Raw genomic sequence first — 20,603 nt, 5'->3', positions numbered from 1 at the left:
TACAGCACACTGTCGAATACAGGTATACATGTATACTTAATGTGAATAGTGTGCCTTTGGTTATAAATTAAATGTCTAGTGTCATTCATTATATTTGGGAGTTAAAATGTTTCAGTTTGTTATGTTTCTGTGGTGTTTTTACAAATAAACCTAACCTTTAATAAACAATTATAGAATGTATTACAATATGGGCGATATACAATTGAAAGTCAAAAATCAAATCGTACTGGGACATTTTCATTAAAATATACACACTTGCCACAAGTCATGTTCTCTTCAATCTCTTATCACAAACACATTTGTACAGTTCACATTTATTTGTCAACAAAAAGTTTTTGTTGTCGTTTCTTGTAGTTTTATTCATTTCAGTCATCTTCGTCCACTCAATCCCATGTTGACACATTTTGTTATCTGGCTCCCTCTACCTCTCTTCTTCATCACATTCGACACATCTGCTATTCAACACAACAGAAATAGGGATAGAAGAAGGTCCTTTGTGTATGTACTCATTTATTCAAATAAATGTATAGTCTAGTGTTCAAGTGTCAGAAGAACATAATTATGTTATATGTGATGTTGGTGAGTGAGGGATATTGTTGTATACTGTTATTCTGTTTAAGGATTGGTATGTTCCAAGATATGTAACATAATGACCTTCTAAAGGTTACAACAGTACTGTTGACTTTACAGGTCTTACTCTGAAAAATGTCCTTTCAAATCAAAACCAGACTGTATGACAAACTCATCACTTAGGCATAACATACTGTACATGATTATTTCAGTTGTATGATTATTTTATTCATTATATATTTTATTATATAATGGACTGAATATTTAACTACAGTCCCTGACAACAGTTTATAAACTGACTTTTAATTAATCCATTGGTTTTAAAAAACTGACAAAAGTCTTGTCGCCTACAGAGAGTAATGTGAAAATTTAACAAATAATTTACTTCAAATACAAAAATATGTTGCATATCATCAGTGAATTAAGTAGTAGTGCTGTGAGATCCATATTTAATATCTTGTATGACTTCCATGAGCTTGAAAGACTGCATCCATGCGGTTTGACAATGATTCATACAATTTATTGATGAAATCATCAGGAATAGCAAAGAAAGCAGTCTTACATGCCTCCCAGAGTTCATCAAGATTCTTTGGTTTGGTCTTCCATGCTTCCTCTTTCATTCTACCCCAGACATGCTCAATGATGTTCAAGATATTAAATATGGATCTCACAGCACCACTACTTAATTCACTGATGATATGCAACATATTTTTGTATTTGAAGTAAATTATTTGTTCAATTTTCACATTACTCTCTGTAGGCGACAAGACTTTTGTCCTGCCAAAATCTGACCTTTCTGTGTTCATTAAATGATCAATATTTCTGTAGTGAAGCAAATTTATTTTAGTTTATTAAACATAATTTGGGAGGGTTTTAGCTTTCATATGAGCCATTTTTTAAAACCAATTAATTAAAAGTCAGTTTATAAGCTGTTGTTTCTACAAAATTGATAGGCGACAAGACTTTTGTCAGGGACTGTATGATGATCAACTGCAATCTGAGACTTATGTATTACTTGCACTTTCTATTCATACTGCATTCTATGGACCCCTCAGAACTATATGCACTTTAATAATGGACTGAATATTTTTAACTTTGTTGACCAACTGCAATCTTTGTCTTATGTATTATTATTCTTATAGCGCTGCTATAACAAAAAACGTTTTATTAATTCCACTACTGGTTAGATGCTAAACTGCATTTCGTTGTAGGGGAGAACGGGGTAAGTAGGCACACTTTTTACTCTAGTGAGAATTGCTCATCACCAAAACATCTGTCAATAGCCATTCCTACATTAAATTGAAGCTTAAGGTGTTGGCTAGAAATGTGTGTCTCTCTTTTTTTCCAACTTATTGTAATGAAGAAGTAATTTACCATCAAAGACACTCTGACACATTGTGACAACCAACCCCATCAAGGGGTCGGTTGTCACACACTATGGGGTTGTTTGTCACAATGTTATCTTAATGGGAAAAATCTTAAAAAGAAGGCAAGGAGGCAGAACCAAATTTGAATGTTTAATTGCATTGTCAAGTTGACAAATAGGCCTACATAACGTTCTGTAGCCTTGGCAGCTGGTCTAGTTTGGGATGCACTGGGTTGTTTTGATTGTGTTGCCCTTTTTTCTTTTGCTTGCTAGCTGCCTTTTCCTGCTCTATTCTTTCCTTCTCTGGGGTGTCAGTGAGGATACAGCTTGACAATTTCTTTCGTTATTGGGTTCCTTTTCTGGCTGCAGCCTTGAGATAACATGTGACAACCAACCCCCCAAAAAATTTGACGACCAACCCCAACTTGAATTTCTTGCTAGCATCAAGGCCAACAACCATCTGACAACTAATTAGCTTGCTAACCACAATCTAAACTATAGTTTACCCTTCACACTTTCTGAGGGTAACAAGTGTTTTGTTATAAACCCATTGTGTAAAAGCCTAGAAGAAAAATACTGAGAAGCAAAATATTTTGAATTTGACATGAAAAACACAAAACATCCTCTCACCTGAAATGCAGCAGTCTAACTCCAAGGAAGTCTATGTATGTGACCTCTGATCCCAATTCTGGACCTTTTTTATATCAACATTTCCGAGCTAGCACGCTCTGGTGGCGAGATATAACGAATGTGACATCCAACCCATGTGACAAATTACCCCGTTCTCCCCTACTGGTTGACCTTAATTGTTCAATGACAATAAAGTTGAATCTAATCAAATTTTTCAGTTTGTATTATTGTAACAAAGAAAGGCCCACGTCTTGTTTTTTTTAACCAGTTTTATTTGACATTAAATCGGGCTACATAGTTAACTGCATCACACTCATCATTGAACAGACCATCAGTGTTGTCAGACATAATACTACTCGAGTCAAGTTAATCAGTGATAATAATCATCAGTGTGTAAGTGCAACATACAGAGGAAATAAAATCTACCAAAAGGCTGACGGAGGAAGAAGCCATCAGCAGAGGTGATTTAGTTAAAGACTCAACCAAATTAAACAACACCCTGTTCCTCTTAATATCACGCACCCAAGAAAGCTTGAGAAAAAGAATTACCCGAGCACACAAGCATACGCTGTTTTTCTTTTTTTTTTTTTTTTTTTTTTTTTTTTTTAAGCATTAAAGCACAAGAACAGACATGCTTAGGTAATTCTCTATCATAATTCAACTTGTGCTGTATGCTTCATGGCATCAGCTAACACAATCAAAATAAAAAATAAAATCCTTGCTGCGCAGTTGTGGAGTCAGGGGGGTTCATTTGGAACTGGGGCCCTCTTCAGCTCCCATCCAAACCTCACAGAGCATACGTCATCGGGCCCCTTTTTCCAGCCTCGATAAACATTCAGGAAAAATAACAGACAACCTCTTTAAAAACGTCCACGTTTAAGCCCTGATAAAAAATATATGTGCCTGGTTTTACATCTTGTACTGTAGTTTGTTCGTACCCGTCTATTCTAGAGAGGTATTGAGTAACTAAGCTTCTGAATACAGAAAAAAACAAGCCCTTCAGTGCTTCCAAACATGCAGAGGAATGTTGTGACAGTGAACAGCTTCACTGTGACTTGATCAGAGACATCCGAAAATGGAACGCTTATTCCATGCCGCCTCATCTCAACCCAATTTAATTTAATATTAATTTTAATACTTAAAAATGCTCTGGATAATTTACTGATTATGCTTAATAACAACATAAATAAGACATACATATTGCTGGCTCCAGGCCAGATTCAATAACGGAATTTTCACAATTTGGAAAACTCTCTTCTTGTGGGCCTCCTTTTGTTTTGATTTTAGCCCAATATTGATAATATTGGATTTATGTTCAAAAGACTGTCTTTTTGATTTGAAGACTTTGGTCAAATGATCCAACATCATCTTTAAAAAGAAAGTTTCAAAGTGCTCTACACCACTTTGCCACTGCATAGTGAACTGTTCTGTACAGTTTCCAGCTAAGGGGTCTGCCTTAACAAAACTCAGATGCCCCAAGAAGTTAAAGAAATTAAATCTAGAGTCTACAGTATTTACAAGGCATTTCACACCCACACCTCTCTTACAGCATATGTCTGAGAACTGTGGTCAATCCCTGCTTAGAGTGTCAAATTGGAGAGTTTTAACACGGTCAAAGGTAAGTATACAAAACTGACTTGCACACCTCCAAGCACTTATTTTGTTGTCCTACACAGAAAACACGACAAAAAACGTTCTATGCAAGTCAGGACAAAAGCTAGGGAATAATATGCAACAACTCTCCAAGCCACATGTGGTCTGGAGCTTCAGTATTAAGCAGCTAAAAGCTCTATGACGAGCACACTGGAGGACTGCGTGCAGCAGCGTCTGCTAGTGTGTCACATGGTGGGGGACCACCCAGAGGCAACGGAATTAAAGATGAAGATGTCCCATGTGTGTGTGCCTAAAGGTGCACATTGTGTGTCATATCTACACACACCTGAATGGCAGGGAATAGAAAGATGAAGGAAAATGGCAGCTCAACCAAACCGCCCGCGTTTGGAATGACTAGAAGATGATATGTTAGGAAACTTAGTGTGTTGCATCACGTTCATTATCGTCCTTCCATCTGTGCAGCCCTTTGCTCTCCATCCAGTCTCTCTATGTTGCTCTGTTGATCTGTACGTCTGCATGAACATGATTTGTGTAAATGTCTTGGTTGCAAAGTGAGATATGGCCACAGTCCCTCCCTACTTAGGTCTCTGGGTTGGGGGTGGCCAGCAGTGGCACATTGTCCCTCCTCCTCCTGCCCAGCGGGGGGCGCCTGTACTGCTCCCCGTCGGCCAGCGTCTGGGGCAGCGGCTTCCTCTTGCTCTCGGGCAGCAGCAGGATGGACAGCACGGCCAGCAGGGCCAGAGAGGAGTAGACCACGTGGTGCAGGAAGTAGCCATAGTGGTTCCTCAGGTCCATGAGCGGTGAGCTGAGGCGGCCCACGCAGCCCAGGGCCAGCACTGCACCCACACCAGTGCCCCTGTGGACACACAAAACTTCAGATTTGAAGTTTTCCACATACAGTGTACAGTGGTTTGCAAAATTATTCACACCCCTTGAACTTTTCCACATTTTGTCATGTTACAACCACACACATACATTTATTTTATTGGGAATTTTATGTGACACGCCAACGCCAATGTCTCAATTTTTCAAAGCTGGTAGAGATATACCCCAAAAGACTTGCAGCTGTAATTGCAGCGAAAGGTGGTTCAACAAAGTATTGACTCAGGGGGACTTTTGCACGCCAAACTTTTCAGTTTTATATTTATAAGAACAATTTTAAACCATGAATAATTTTCTTTTTTTTTTAAGATTTTTTTTGGCATTTTTCATGCTTTATTGATAGTGTTAAGAGACAGAGGTGAAATGGGGCAGAGAGGGGAGTGACATGCAGAGAACGACCACGGGCGGGAATCGAACCCGGGTCTGCTGCTGGGCCTGGCCCGGGGGGGACGCCCTACCAACTGAGCTAAGGACGCCCCCCCATGAATCATTTTCATTCCACTTAACAATTGTGAGCCCCTTGATGTTGGTCCATCACATAAAACCCCAATAAAATACATTTACGTTTATGGTTGTAACAAGATGTGGAAAAGTTCAAGGGGTATAAATACGTTTGCAAGCCACTGTATATGTTAGGATTCGATTCTTCTAATTCAGTTCCGTGAATGACATAACTCTTATTAATTTGATTGTTGTATTTAAGTTTTTGGATCACATCCTATTTTAATGGTTTTTTAAAATGTGTTTAAAAAGAGTTACAATGTTTAAGCTGCTACATTTGCTTACTGTTGCTCTGTTCAATATGTATCCAAAAAAATAATTAAGGTTTATTTCTTTTAAAGGAACAACAGTTCAGCATTTTGGAAAATGGGAATTTTTATTCCAAGAGTTAGATGAAAAAAGATTTAGACAGCTTACATGTTTGTCTGATATGAAACCATAGCCAGGAAACAGTTAGTTTAGCTTAGCACAGACTGGATACTGGGTAAACAGCCTCTGCCCTCTAAAGCTCGCTAATTCACCTTATATCTTGTTTGTTAAGATCACACTCAACCAAAGCTATGCAAACCGTTTCGGAAGGAAAGTTAATAGCTAAACTATTCATATAACTATACATCAAAAAAAAAAAATAAGGAATTTCAGGCACTAAAGATACTTGAAACAGTACAAATTTCAACATTTTATACTTTTATTTCCAAAACATTATAAGGAAAAATCATCTTTTTTTCCCAGTTAATGGGGATTGTTTTACGTGTCCTAAAACCTCTCTTCATTACATATTGATAGACGGAAATTTCCTCTCAACCTTCACCATAGACTGCATTTTCAATGTGCTGAATCATCATGGCTGAGCAGGAAGTTTTTTTGACAGAAAATAAATCTTAACACATCTATATTATATCATATTCTCACAAAACAAAACAAAAAGGCAGAAATATTAGTTTTTGCAATTGCAGAGCGTTGCTGTATTGGCGTTACCTGATGACGGTGGGCATGATTTCTGCAGTGAAGAGGATGCACAGAGAGGCGGTGGCCTGGGAGGAGAAGAGACCCAGCACCGAGAAGACAGTGATGGCCGTCTCGCTCAGATCTAACGGGGGGGGGGGGGCAAAGAGGAAGAAGAGCATCGGTAATTATAGATCACCTTAATGAAGTGACCGGTGATATATCATGACGTCTTTTTCATCGGAACAACACCTAGGCAGTAGGCACACAACCTAATCTTTTCCTTGCAATGTTTCAATACTTAGTCTGTGAGCAGCAGACACAGAGAGCAGGGAGAAGCCTCTCAGAGGAAGGTCAGTGCTGCTGTCCCCCTCAGTCTTTGATGCATGATTAAAGCACAGCACCTGACACAGGTGACTTTGCTGCCACTGCAGTGTCCTACATAAACTGAGTAATACTCATGTTCGGCCACAGGGGGGAGACTGCGACTGAGGAAACAGTGAGAGGTTTGTTCACAACATAAAAAAGAGAAAGACACCTGGAACAAATTTTTCCATGAGCAGTTTGTTTTTCATAATGTACAAGCCCAACATGAAGTAAGAGGTGTACAGGTGATCTAACATGAAATCTGAGCTTAGTATCAAATACAATTACTTTGACCTTCATTCCAGTAAGGATTTAAGAAAACAAGGCCTTTAATCCTAATACAAACCTCACACACTGGTTCTCCAGCAACAGGGGGGGGGGGGGGGGTTCTCAGGGAGGTGAAGTGGGGACCGTGTCCACCCCGTTGGCACAGACTATTAAAAGGCTTTTTCTTTATCTGACTCTAGATTTACAAAGCCAAAACAATATCCTGCTGCCAACCGAAGCCCTTAGCTTACACTCCATGAGTCCCAAGAGGATCAAAGAGGCCAGCCCCGTCATCGTCATGGAGAGGAGCAGGATGCCACGGCGGCCGAACCTGTCCACCGTCGCCCAGAGCAACAGCCAGGCGCCGCCCCCCGCACACACAGACAGCAGGTACGTCCAATAGAAGCTGGGGGCCGTGCCTCTGACGTCACCGCGGAAAGAGCTGTAACAGTGACTGATGCCGTGGGAGATGAATCTGCGAAATCAGAATGAAATATGAGACAGCAGCAGCCACCTGGGGCCTGGAGAGAAATAGAGGAGCCATTCTAAACTGCAGCCTTGCATAGTGGATGGCAAGAGTGTGGGAGGACTTACGAGGTGAAGCCGAGCACACACATGTTCTTCCAGATGTTCCTGCTGTGGAAGAGCTCAGGGAAGGACAGGTGGGGGCGCGAGGAGGGGGTCGGCTCTGAATCCAGCTCTGCAGCAAGCCAACAGGACAAAACAGCACACTGATCAAATCAATGTTGTTCCTACCAATAGATTCTACTGTGACACTTTATGATTTAGCATTTTGTTGCAGCATTTCAACTTATGGTTAGGGTCACAAAGAGGTAAAGACTAGGGTAGAGTTTGGAAGATGTTGACTGATTCGAACTTCCGGTATCAATAACTCTAAAGTAAAATGTAATTACAACACAAGCGATGCATCTTTGCTATCGTCAAAAAGCAGATAATAGGCTACAACCTACTTTTTGCAGAAATCTCTGAGCTTGAAAAAGTAATAATATTTGTTTCTTTATGTGCGCGCTGTGAGAGCGCCGTCTATAAAGAGCAATACTGAAGCGAAAAATATTCAATACCTTTAATCTTATACAGTGCACTGCAGTTATTAGTTCTTAGAGGACGTCTAGTTTCTGTAAAAGTGAGGTTGTAGCAAAGACGTATTGTTTGTGTTTTAATAACTTTTTGCTTATGAGTTACTGATACTGGATTTTCAGCTTTGCCGCAGTCTTGAACTGTCCAGTTTTTTCTCTAAATTAAATTTCGTCTTTATTCACTAAATTGTATTTCCACTTTATTCTTTTTCTTCGTCTTTTTTTCAAAATGCATAATGAGAAAAAAAACTTCTTTCTATAATTCCTTTTCCCTCCCGTGGCCATATTACCCCAATACCCGCTTGTATTTGCAGATCGCTATGATCTGTTATAATTCAACTTTTAAGGCAGGAACTATGCGTCTCTAATAAATCATGAATCATGATGTACCTAGTGATTACCTAGTATGTAGCTGTGTGTGATATAGTTACAGTTGTCAAATGCACAGCAATAAATAATGCAGGCTGAGCGTCCTTTCGACCCGTCAATGACACAAAAAGCATGTCATTTTGAGGGTGATGATAAGAATCTACGAACACAGACACAGACACACACACACCTGTGAAGCTCTCGTCGTCCCTCACATCTCTGTTGGAGTTTCTTCTCTCGCTGAAGGAGTTCATGTCTGACGATCTTTCTGACAGAAGTAGCCAGCGAGGAGACTCTGGAAACACTCCAGGAATGCTACAGAAGAGCAAAGACAAAACATAAGTCATGCGAAATCTATCATCTTTGCTGACCATTAACTACAAACCAAAACGCTTTAGACCCTTAAGATGTTGTTGCTGAAACCCACATTTGATCTCATTCAGCATGGATAAGCAACTTGGGTCGTAGAGTAGCAACATTCTTTATTTCTTAATCCAGCTTTTCTTACATCCTTATTGATAAACCTGTAATGTAATGCCAGTTTTCAGACTTAAATCCTTATTAATTTGGCTTTGAAACAGCAAAGGTAGCTTATCTTGTTGCAACAGTGGTCTGAGGGGATCCAGGGCGTTAAACAAAGTTGGCCTAATGTTTTCTGAGGGGATTGAGATCAATACAATCCAACAAAGCTTTTAGCAAGTCAGTTGGGATCAAGACACTTTATCAGAAGACTATCAGGTTCTTTCACTGTCTTGTCCCTTCAGTATCTCTGACAACTAAACACACGCTCATACCCTTGTCCCTCCCTACACAGACAAATATTTCAATATGAAAAGAAAATGCTCATGATGAATGACTAAAACTGAAAAAATTATATTTAAAATTATTTTATAAAAACAGAAACTTAAAAACAAATACATGTGGATAAATACACACACACACACACACACACACACACACACACACGTACCCATAACAGAGAAAGAGTGTTAGTGGGGCTGCGCCGGCTCCCAGAAGGCCCCTCCAGGACTGGCAGCCCAGAGCGACGGCCAGCAGCAGCAGCTCTCCGGCTACTGTCATCAGCCCGGCCAGCATGGTCCCAACCAGCCTCAAAGATGGTTCACACAGTTCCAGACCTGACAGACAAACATCAAGAATGAGGCCAGAAATGAAGCAAACTCCAAACAACTTCAATCACGCTATAACCAAAGCTGCTGCTTAATGGAGAACAATCACATCGTCCACATGGAAAATAATGACCATCAACTATCAAGTGTTTCAAAAACTTACGAGTGATGTACAGAGTGAGGTAGACTCCCGCACTTGCCGCCGCCAAACAGAAACGCATGACGATGAAGACGGATGGGTACGGAGACACACACACCAGGACCCCAAACACCACAGACAGAGTCAGGGAGGTCAGTAGAGTCTTGGATCTGCCCAGTCTGCCGGGAAACACAGATATATTACACAATCTGGAAGATGTGAGCTTTGAACAAAACTACTGTTCCTCCCATTCTAGCCATGCTGAAAACCGATAGTCTCCTGAGTCAGACAACACAGGCATTCTTTGTTATCATACAAGGATGGAAATTTAAAATCAATGGATCAATGTTTACTAAGAAAATCAAAAAGCTCAGAAGTTCAAAGTTAACACAATTCTAAAGCCGGGTTTTCTCAAAAAAACTAATTCACATTTGAAGATTAATTACATTTACCTGCAGACAACCGGTTGAATACTGTGATAGCATCTAAATCAAAGTAAAAAAAGAAACCTTCTCTGAAACACAAAGACTTATAAACCCCAATGGATCACTAAACATGATGATCAGCAACTTTACAGCTGCATACAGAGCCGGCCCGAGGCATAAGCGAACTAAGCGGTCGCTTAGGGCCCCCGACCGCCAGGGGGGCCCCCTCAAAAAAAAAAAAAAAAGAAAAAAACATTTTTATTTTTTTTTTTGTGATTGATATTAACATCATATTATGCAAATGTGAGTTAACATACAAAAAAGAATAAAATGTTTTGGTCTTAATTAATAGCCTAAAAATGTAATCAGTTCATCTGGGAGGTAATCCGAAATTATCTGATCATGTCACGTTCACATCCATGCATAGTGTGTATTGAGTTTATTTAAAAACAATTGGAAATGGGTCTGCCCTCAGTTGCCCATGCACTGTGTATAGTCTATAGCCTATTTCAGCCTCGTCTGTGGAAAAAAAGATACAGTAGCTGGACAACAGAGTTCTTCTGCTTCGTTCCTCTCACTGAATTGAAATGCATTCATTATATTACAGAGAAATATGTCCAGTAAAAGAAAAAGAGCTCCAAGCCCAACCCAGAGGACCCTCCATAATATTTAATTTAGCAAAGATCTATAATTTCAGCAGCGCTAACATTGGAGAGGGGCCCCCTAATCATATTTCGCTTAGGGCCCCCTGAAGGCTTGGGCCGGCTCTGGCTGCATATACTGTATGCGCAGCAGTTTTATTTCCAACCTACAGATTAGTTCCTTTTTCTTCCCCGCACGTTTCCATGAGAAAGCATTCACTCGCTAGTGTTAACAAACAAATGTTATGCTTAGCTGGTCGGCAAATTAACGAAGGCTGTTTCAAGTTTAATCATCTCCTTTGCAATTCCCCCAAAAAACTGCAGCATCCCCCTATGTGGGATTTCCAATCCGACTGCACAGCAGACACAGGCTGGATCCATTATGTCAATTGTCTGAGGTCCTCTGGGTGCTCCTGATGCAGACTGCTGGGCACAATATCCAAGATCTACTATATGTCAAATAAACCGTACAAAAGGAGAAAAGGCTCAAATTCTCCAATATCAACTTTAATAGTTGTAATCATTGGTTTACACCGCAATGCATTTGTTCAGCATCATTTCAGCCTCAAAACACTTCTTACTGCAAGTGGCAGATTCATGCTAATCTCCTCTTTTCAGCTTGAGGCTCACAGAGGGCAGAGTAAATCCATCGCTAATTTCATTTCAACATTCACATTAAAGGCTGCTGCTTGAGCTTTGTGTGTTTAAGTGTTCAGGACTCTGTGAGCTGTATAAATGGGTTGTAGGGTAGTGAAACTGCAAAGTAAAGATTGCAGAATCAGGAACAAAGTGAATTAACAACACATAGGTCAGCGGGCAGATGGACTTGTGTTGTATTGTATTATCTAGTTATATAGTTAGTTGTGCGTGAGTGTGCGTGAGTGTGTGTGTGTGTGTGTCTTGTGTTACATAAATTGTTCGTAGGATGCTATGACAACAGCCCAAAAAACTTTTCAAGTTGACACAGTGACCTATTAACAGAACTTTCTCGCAGTCCACTGTCTTAACCAATTTGGCTGTCTCCCAACACACAAGAGACACTGGTGTGTGTGTGTGTGTGTGTGTGTGTGTGTGTGTGTGTGTGTGTGTGTGTGTGTGTGTGTGTGTGTGTGTGTGTGTGTGTGTGTGTGTGTGTGTGTGTGTGTGTGTGTGTGTGTGTGTGTGTGTGTGTGTGTGTGTGTGTGTGTGTGTGTGTGTGTGTGTGTGTGTGTGTGTGTGTGCGTGTGTGTGCGTGTATTGTGCATGCAATACCTGTCGGCGGCGTAGCCAAGGCCGAGGCAGCCTGTAAGAATGCCCAGGATGAAACACACCTCCTCCACGGGCACCAGCCAGTACTGAGCACACACCAGATCCCACTGGACAGCACAGACAGAGAGGAAGAGAGAGAGAGAGAGAGAGAGAGAGAGAGAGTCAGTTATCATCTGTTCACAATAACAATGTGCAAGTTAGAGGAGAGAAACAGGTGTCACCACACATCAGGAGCAACGGATGCCTTGGAGAAAATGTTAACGCCTGTTAGTTGTGAATGACTTAAACTGTATGCACAACTTGTGCAAACTTAAATAGATGAGATTAGATGTTTTTATGTGATGTCTATGCTTATATTGAGAAAGACTTCATTCATTTACATTTGACTGTTAATCAAGAGTTTTATAATTAAGATTGAATATTATCTCTAATCCTAAAACGATGAATAAAAAGTAGATTATATGGCCAACTGGTTAATTTTCCGAAGACCTCATTTACATTTGGCTGTGAAGGCTTACTTCGGATGTACTATGTGTCTAGTTTAGACAACAACAACAAGACAAAGGGGAGCTCTTTGCATTGGAGTTACTAGATAATGCCCTCCTCTCTGCATGGTTTAAAGCCTTTAAACAAAATGTATAACTCCATCCACACTGAATGTTAGCTGGACTCACTCATGAAGAAATGTGCTTTCGGCTATATAAACTACTTAGATTCAAAAGGTAGCCCAGCTTAATTTACGACACAAAATAACGTTGCTGGTTCTGATAAAACCTTGATAAAGTATTCAGTGGCATTTGCATGTAGATTATTTCTGCTCATTCATAAATAATTGTGTCCCAGCCAGGTGTAACCAGACCCGGAATAAAAAAGAAAGATTACAGGCTGACAGAATGACACAGTACAAAGCCTCCAGGATCCATTGGACTCATAAAACAAACACAGGAAGAGGTGTGTGGTCGTGACAGTCAGAAGAAAGTGGGTGTATATCTGTTATTATTAGCACTACTGGCAGCAGTGGTATACACAGTAGGCAGCAGTAGTTTTACACCAAAAAGAAAACTATATGCATTTGCTATGAGCGTTAAAAAACTAATGGCTACATAATAGTGCTTCAACATTAAAAGTCAGCACATCAGTTACAAATAAAAACAGATATCGGCTCTGACGTCTGAGTTTTAATCACATTAAGCCAAACAACTGGTTTTCATTAACAGCAGAGCTGTGCTAATGTCGCTGTCCACTGCTGGCCGTTGAGAGCAAAATGATTTTAATGATCTGGAGCAGAGGCCCTGTGATAAAAAGAAAGAAGAAAAAAAAGGTCCTCGCATAATTGGTAGAGGAAACATAAAAAGCCTGTCACATTATATCATCTGAGGCACAAAGCCACAATAGCGCACAATAGCAGGGTAAAGGGCATCATAGCAACCCGTAGGTTTCATATGACTGGAATGTTTTGGACAAAGGTGGGAGGGAAAATGCACACAAACCAGTTTGTGAACTCCCCAGACTGGTTTGGGGAATGAGGCCGAGTCAGCGATCAGGCATGTTCCTCCAAGACGGACTGAAACCTGCTACTACTTCCCATTTGTACCCATCTGACTTCCGGTCATTTGATTGTGATGTGTACAATTTTACATAAATGATGATGCAGTTAATTTAATGGAAAATAACTATTGGGAACCAGTTGATTTGCCAAATGAGATCAAGGTACTTAATTATATTGATGCAAAACTCACATAAAAGAGGAATACTGCCATTAAGCAGTGCTAAGTTTTGATTTATATTTTATTTATATTTGCCACCTGGGGCCTGATAAACATAGAAACATCCAATATAAAGCTACTACCGTATGACAACAACACATTTGGAACAAATTTGCATCATCTCGTGAAATCTTGTCGTCATACTGCCCAACCCTAATGACAGCATGGAGGGAAAAACCGTAACAAACCAATTATTGTGTGTTTATCAGCCCACAGATCCACAGCATAGACATGAGAAGTCACGCAGTATTATTATTGATTAGTGGTGGAGACAAAGCTGATCAAAGGCCTTGATGCTTCCTGCTCACCACACTGCCAGCTCAGCAAAGCAGAGCAGCACCAGATAAATACATCATCATGAGTCATGACAAATGCAAAAAATACTTCTTAGCCATAAGAGTCGGTTTGCTTGACCATCACTGCTGATATTAACTGATGGATGAGGGAGACTGTAAGAATGCTACTCACTGTATGCCCTGTGCTAAATGTCTCCCTTGGCACTAGTCTTAGTGTTTATGTATCCTCAGCTCACTGCAGTAATGTGGGGTGGGGTTTACCGGCGTACGTCCCTATTAACACGGACTGGAGGGCTGGGTGTGGTTCCCACATGAGTAGGCACAGAAATGAAAGAAGACACAGGGGCCGCAGAGAGACCAGCCTGAGGGGAAAACTGGGAGGCTCTGTAATAGACACTAACAAGAGCATTTCAACATTCTGACTGTTAATCCATGACACTCTGTTTTAACCCATGATCTCAAACACTCATCGTCATGCAAGTCAAATTGTCGAGGCGTGTACAGAGTGACACATTAATGCGCCAACTCAAAGTTGATCTGCTGCTGGTTTCACTATTGGCTGTCTGTTATCACAATGCAAACACATGATGCAGGAAACACAAGCAACACCAGCAACCAGAATAGATGATTATTCTCTCCTCACACTACACATGGACTGTGTATTTACAAGCATTAGAGGAAAACAACTATTTACCTGTTATTGTTGATAAAGGGTTCATTTTTTGAAACCTTAAGAGGTTCCTGCTGTTTTGTAGGGAGACTTAATGCAATTTAAAGTCAACCTTAAGATCATAGTCATAAAATATTCCCTTTTCCACTGTATCTTCAACCTGCCTGTCTGCTGTTTATATACAGTGGGTAGGTTAGAGAATGCTTCATTGTGTCCCAAGTTCCCCAATCCCAACTTTGTAAACAGTGGTGGTACACGGAGGTACCCACGAGCCACGCATTCAAAGAGACCATTCCTATGTTTGTGACACTCTGACCTCTGACAAGTCAGACATTTCTCACATATTTCTGATATCTCTCTCCCTTTCTCCCTCTCTTTTGGCCATTTCACTTCCACACTGATAGAGACGTGGGAAGAGCACACACCTCCGTCCACAAACCTGGCTCCAAAGCACTCTTCTCAACACTGGATGGAAGTCTCATTAACGACGTCTTTGTTTATTCTTCTTCATTGTCAAAACCCACAATGCAAATGGTGTGTTATGCTAGCAAGTAGCTAATGTAGCCCCGAGCCACTAGACTCGAGTAGAGATGAGGAGATTCCTTCTTTGTCACACTTTGGAACATCGGTGCAGTTTTACTACAGCTGGATATATAATGCAATAAGATACAAAAAAGAGAAAAATACCAGAACAGCGAACGAGAAACACTATACGTAACCTTGTTTATCTACGTAATTGTGTTTAATTCTTAGTAGTTCTATTGTTAGCAGTGGTGTGTATGTAACAATATTGTCCTACCGTTCTGGGATTAACCAATGACAGCAGTCTCATATGAATAGATCAAAGGGTAGGCACTACACACATTCATTAAAAGTTACTGTTTCACTGTTTATACAGCAGCAGGGCCCACCATTTTGTTTACAAACATATTTTAGTCTAATGTTTGGTTCTAGGTACCTCAAAATAATTAAATTAGTAAGTATGTTTTGTAAACTAACTGCAGGCTCTGCAAATGTAAAGAAATCCCCCTCCCTATCAACTGCATAGTGCGCCTTTAAGACTATTTCCAAACACAAAAGGCAGCATTCCCACAGGAAGCCAAAACAATGAAGATGACCCCGGGACCATAATTAAAAGAGGATCCTAGGCTGGGAAGCTTTTTACCTCTGTAACAATGTTGTTCCTCAACCCTTCCGTGACGTTGTAGTCCCAGCCGGCCTGGCAGTCCACCACCGCCGACTGGCTGCCGTTGGCGTACTGCTTGCACTGGGACAGGCCACCACCATCCCTGGGCCTCTCCCCTTTCTCCCAGGGCAGCGAGGCGTTGAGCAGCTCTCCGGGCGTCGGTGAGGGCCCCGGCAGGCGACAGTGGTGGGGAGGGGAGAGAGTGACCAGGGGGTCAGAAGAGAGCAGGAAGGCCAGGAAGAGGTTGGGCAGGATGGTGAGCGCGATCAGCACCCTCTGCTTCTTCCGGCCCAGAGCCAGCACCATCACCTCGCCCGTGGGAGGCAGAGAGGGCGGCGCAGGCAGCGAGCATGAGGACGAAGGGGCCGGGGAGGAGGGCACCGGAGAGGAGGGGAGGGATGGAGGGGGAGCCGGGCACGGGGACGGGGACAGCAGCAGCGGAGGAGAGTCTGGGGAAGTCATCGTTTATGGCACGGGGGGAGTTAAGGGAGGAGGTGAGTGTGGGGGGGATAAGGGGGGCTGTCGAGATAGTCAGTCCCTGATGCAGAGGGGGAAGAGGTGTGGGAGGGCTCTGTGGGGGGAAAGAAGTGCAAGGTATTATTTTGTATTACACAGGACTGAAGTAAACAGAACTGGAATGGTTCATCATGAGTACTTAATTTGGCATGTGGACATGTGTGGATGATAAAAAGGAATAATGCCTGAAGTTTCATTTAGGTACTTCATTCAGGGTCCTGACATCTCCTTTGCTGTTTCTGCTATGAGGCATGACAAGTCAATAAGTCTTCTGTAAAAAATTCAATGAATTGGAGTGAGAACATTGTTCTTTTGACTGTGCCTTTATTATAGAGAAATACAGGAAATACATAGGCCTATGTATTTAGAGACTGTTCAAATGCTCAAATATATGCAATTACACTTGTTTAAGACCAACTCAATTGAACATCTTTGACCTTACTGTTATGACACAGTATTTACACCACACTACGTTACGGCATGACTTCATCAAATCTTCGACCATGTGGTTGTTCCCTGCTGAAACAGATATTGTAACACAGTAAACACTGCATTTTGTCCAAAACAGATCCAGGGCAAGAGGGGACACTGTGGGTCACTACACCGTTTAGAATATGCCAAGTGAAAAAAACTCTGAATCCAGACCTGTTGAAGCGAGGCGACGCTGAGAGTAAACTCAGTGCAAGTATTACGAGATCCCACCTGTACGCTTGGGTTTGAAAATGAGATCAGATTCAGATGTGACAAAAAAAGATCTGAAAATATATATAGTCACAAACTATATACTATACCACTTTACAAGCAAAAAATACCAAACATTTGCTTGTTTTAGCCAGGGATTTGCTGCTTTGACTTTTGGACTGTTGTTCGGATACAACAAGCAAGATGACAACACAAACTGTAGGAAACTGCGCTGTGCATTTTTTTACGGTTTTCACCAAATGTAATAGACCAAACAATTCATTGATAAAGGAGATTATGGGGAGTGGAAGGCCTTCTTCAGACCCACTTATCTCTGAACCTTCTGTCAAACAAGACAGAAGGTTCTCCAGACTAGGTGTTGAAACACTAAATTAGTTTAAGGCTACTAAGACTGAGGAGAAGGCAATTTAGATGTCACCTGTGATTCAAATTCAAAATAGAGAAAAATATTAAACCAGTCCAATAGAAAACACATAGGCATGCACTAACGTGCATTAAAAGGCTGACAGGTAGCCTACAGGGTGACATAAAAAAAAGTGAAATGCTTGGTGTTCACAGGCTGCTCCCAGTACGTTCCCGGTGGTTTGAGGGGCTGGAATGTGAACAGCCTGTGCTTTTCCTCCTCTCTCTCTCGGTGCACATGGGGCTCCTCTGTTTAACTAGCGTCGCAGCGTTTTCCTTGCACAGGGCCAGGAAGTCTTGCAATAGGAATCCCATACACAAGGTTACATAAGAGCTGTTGTACACGAGGTGGGGAAAGCCAGGGACGTGGAGGGAATGTAACACGAAGGGGCTGCCTGGCCTCTGAGGAAGTGCGAGGACACTCAAAAAAACAGAGCAGCAGTAGGCTATGAGGGGAATGTAATTGCAGTGTGTGTGGGGGGGGGGGAGCAGCTGGGCCAGGTTTCCGTAGCCTTCTCAGTTCGGGACTGACTGACAATAAGACTCACACCGCACCTGCCCCGGCTAAAAACACAGCTGCTATCACAACGTCACAAACCCTAAACTAGGCCTAGCTACAGTAACTTACCCCTTTCAAAATGTTGTGAAGTGTGAGCCAGGTGGCTACTGGTCGATGCCTATTCCAAACGTCCAAAGCATTGAGGAGGGGTTTCACTGCATTCACCGTATCTCCTCGCGACGCCTGTCTGCTTTGTCTGAAGACATGTCTGTCCTGAAGCTGTGCTGGTGCTGAAGCCTCTGACACACACCGGCGCTGCCCCCTGACACAGACAAGGATACCGGACTGCTAGTCCAGAGCTCTGCTGACACAACCACCTTCAAGAGGAGACTCCGGGCGGGGGGATGCTATACTGCTTGCTCCTACGGTCGCTGCTATGTAACGTTGTTGTTAAGTCCAAGTTCATGCCTGTCGACATCACACGAAATACTGAAATAGGTCATAATTATGTCCGTCATATTCTTAAAGGGAAACACGTCGTCAGTCAGTCCCGCCCGCGGACAAAGAGCGGGTGGAGGAAAGCTGCATTGGGAGAAGCCAGTTTACGGGGCGAGCTGCTCCGCCGGCGGCGGGACACTTCGGCAAAGGTCGGCAAACATCGTCAGAGCGACGTCACCTCTCGTCTCGCTGCTGTCAGAGATTGTGTATGATAAGCTGATGAGTCACTCAACACTAGACTCCTTTTTTTGAATTAGGCCTAGGTTATTCATTGACTTTTCCAAAGGTTGACACGTTGACTATTTTAATGTGTTATTGAAGGCCAATATTAAGATATTGTTTAAAATTAAGATAAGCTTAAGCTGTTCCAAAGGATCGGTGCTGCTCATGGACATATAAAGAAAGGTGCTGCTACAGAAAAAGCTTGATCGCCCCTGGTTTTGAGACACAGTTGACCACAACATATTACTAGATCGCCTTGCAAACTGGGTTGGACTTTCTGGAACTGTGCTAAGCTGGTTTGAATCCTACTTAAAGGACAGAGAATACTATGTGTCAATAGGCAATTTCACATCCAAGCGAACAATTGACTGCGGGGTTCCCCAAGGTTCCATTCTTGGGCCTCTTCTGTTTAACATCTACATGCTCCCACTAGCTCAGATTATGAATAAGAACAAATTATGCTACCATAATTATACAGACGACACACAAATTTACATAACCATATCACCAGGTGACTATAGTCCAATTCAAATACTAAGTAAGTGCATTGAACAAATCAATGATTGGATGTGCCAAAATGTTCTTCAATTAAACAACGACAAAACTGAAGTAATTGTCTTTGGTGCTAAAGATTAACAATTAAAAGTCAGTGCAGAGCTTAAATCTGTTATGCTAGAAACCACACACCGAGCCAGAAATCTTGGTGTTGTCATAGACAAAACACATTAAAGCGGCAACGAGTAACTTTTAAATATCTTTTAAACAGCCTCATGTTTCCTCTCATAATCATAAATTACCTTTAACAGCAAACAAGTCCATCAGTGCAAAGAAAGACGTTTTTATATAGTTTTTATTACTGCATTTGATCTGGTCGTACACCCAGTCCGATTTTCGGTTCACGCGTGCATGCTCTATGGTCACATATCCGCATTGGTCGCAGATTTCAGTGTGGCGCAGGAACGCGATTTGAGAAGCCTATGGCTCCAGGTGAGGGAAGGGGATAGGGAGACCAGATCCCAATTCACCAGATGTGGGACAAAGACTACGTTTGTGCGGGACAAAGTGCCGTTTTCTTTAGCAAAATAAACTCGTGTCACCACCGGTAATGCCAGAGACACGGCTTTCTATATTAAAAAACACTATCTTTAGATCAGCGCGCAGCAGTTAAGTTAGCTACTGTTAAACAAATAGAGTTAAGGCTGCGGCTTCACATTAAAAGCATTTCACTGGCTTCACATAAGCATTTCACTTGACAAACGTGAGTTGGCTTTTATTTTGAAGTAACAGAAAGGAAATGCTGAAGCAGGCAGCACCTTCACAGAGCCCAATGAGCCCAGCAGCCCCCCGACAGTGCGATACACACACACAGAGACAAACGGAGAGACGCACACTCACAGACTGCTGTCTCCACACAGCTATCGGATATATAGGCTACCAGATTATAAAACACGCATTTAAAAAGGGGGGCTCACTTTCAATAACAATGCGGGACAACGTCTCAATTTGCGGGACGTGTGAAAAGTAATGGAAATGCGATCTGGTCACCCTAGAAGGGGAGCGGGAGCCTTGTTTGAGACAGTTATTTGTCGTCATAATTGATAACGGGGCTGAACCATCAAAGCAAAAAAAGAAAATGCAATGAAGAAAAGCAAAAAAGGG

General features: G+C 41.7%; 1 protein-coding gene across 1 annotated transcript; it reads right to left on the bottom strand.

Annotated features, from left to right (window-relative positions):
• Nucleotides 1–2,858: 2,858 nt before the first annotated feature.
• slc22a17 (solute carrier family 22 member 17) lies at nucleotides 2,859–18,762 on the bottom strand. Its single transcript, XM_080050144.1, has 10 exons — nucleotides 18,354–18,762; nucleotides 16,085–16,676; nucleotides 12,191–12,294; nucleotides 9,898–10,052; nucleotides 9,578–9,743; nucleotides 8,798–8,922; nucleotides 7,736–7,841; nucleotides 7,393–7,616; nucleotides 6,542–6,653; nucleotides 2,859–5,036 (listed from the first exon to the last, which is right to left on the bottom strand). Exons 2-10 carry the CDS (start codon nucleotides 16,565–16,567, stop codon nucleotides 4,760–4,762), a joined length of 1,752 nt encoding a protein of 583 aa, XP_079906270.1. The 5' UTR covers nucleotides 16,568–16,676; nucleotides 18,354–18,762; the 3' UTR covers nucleotides 2,859–4,759.
• Between the last annotated feature and the right edge of the window lie 1,841 nt (nucleotides 18,763–20,603).

This window comes from Ammodytes marinus (genome assembly GCF_949987685.1).
Source record: "Ammodytes marinus genome assembly, chromosome: 21".
Classification (NCBI taxonomy): domain Eukaryota; kingdom Metazoa; phylum Chordata; class Actinopteri; order Uranoscopiformes; family Ammodytidae; genus Ammodytes; species Ammodytes marinus.
The sequence above is the reverse complement of the archived record's forward strand: the minus strand, read 5'-3'. Positions and strand labels throughout refer to the sequence as shown.

Bases quoted from the DNA above. Each gene is read 5' to 3' on its own strand.
- slc22a17 (XM_080050144.1), bottom strand. From the start codon at position 16,567: ATGACTTCCCCAGACTCTCCTCCGCTGCTGCTGTCCCCGTCCCCGTGC. The intron at 9,744-9,897 runs GTAAGTTTTTGA...TTTGTCTGTCAG, and splicing joins CCTCACTCTGTACATCACTC to GTCTGGAACTGTGTGAACCA. The intron at 8,923-9,577 runs GTACGTGTGTGT...GCTCTTCTGTAG, and splicing joins ACACTCTTTCTCTGTTATGG to CATTCCTGGAGTGTTTCCAG.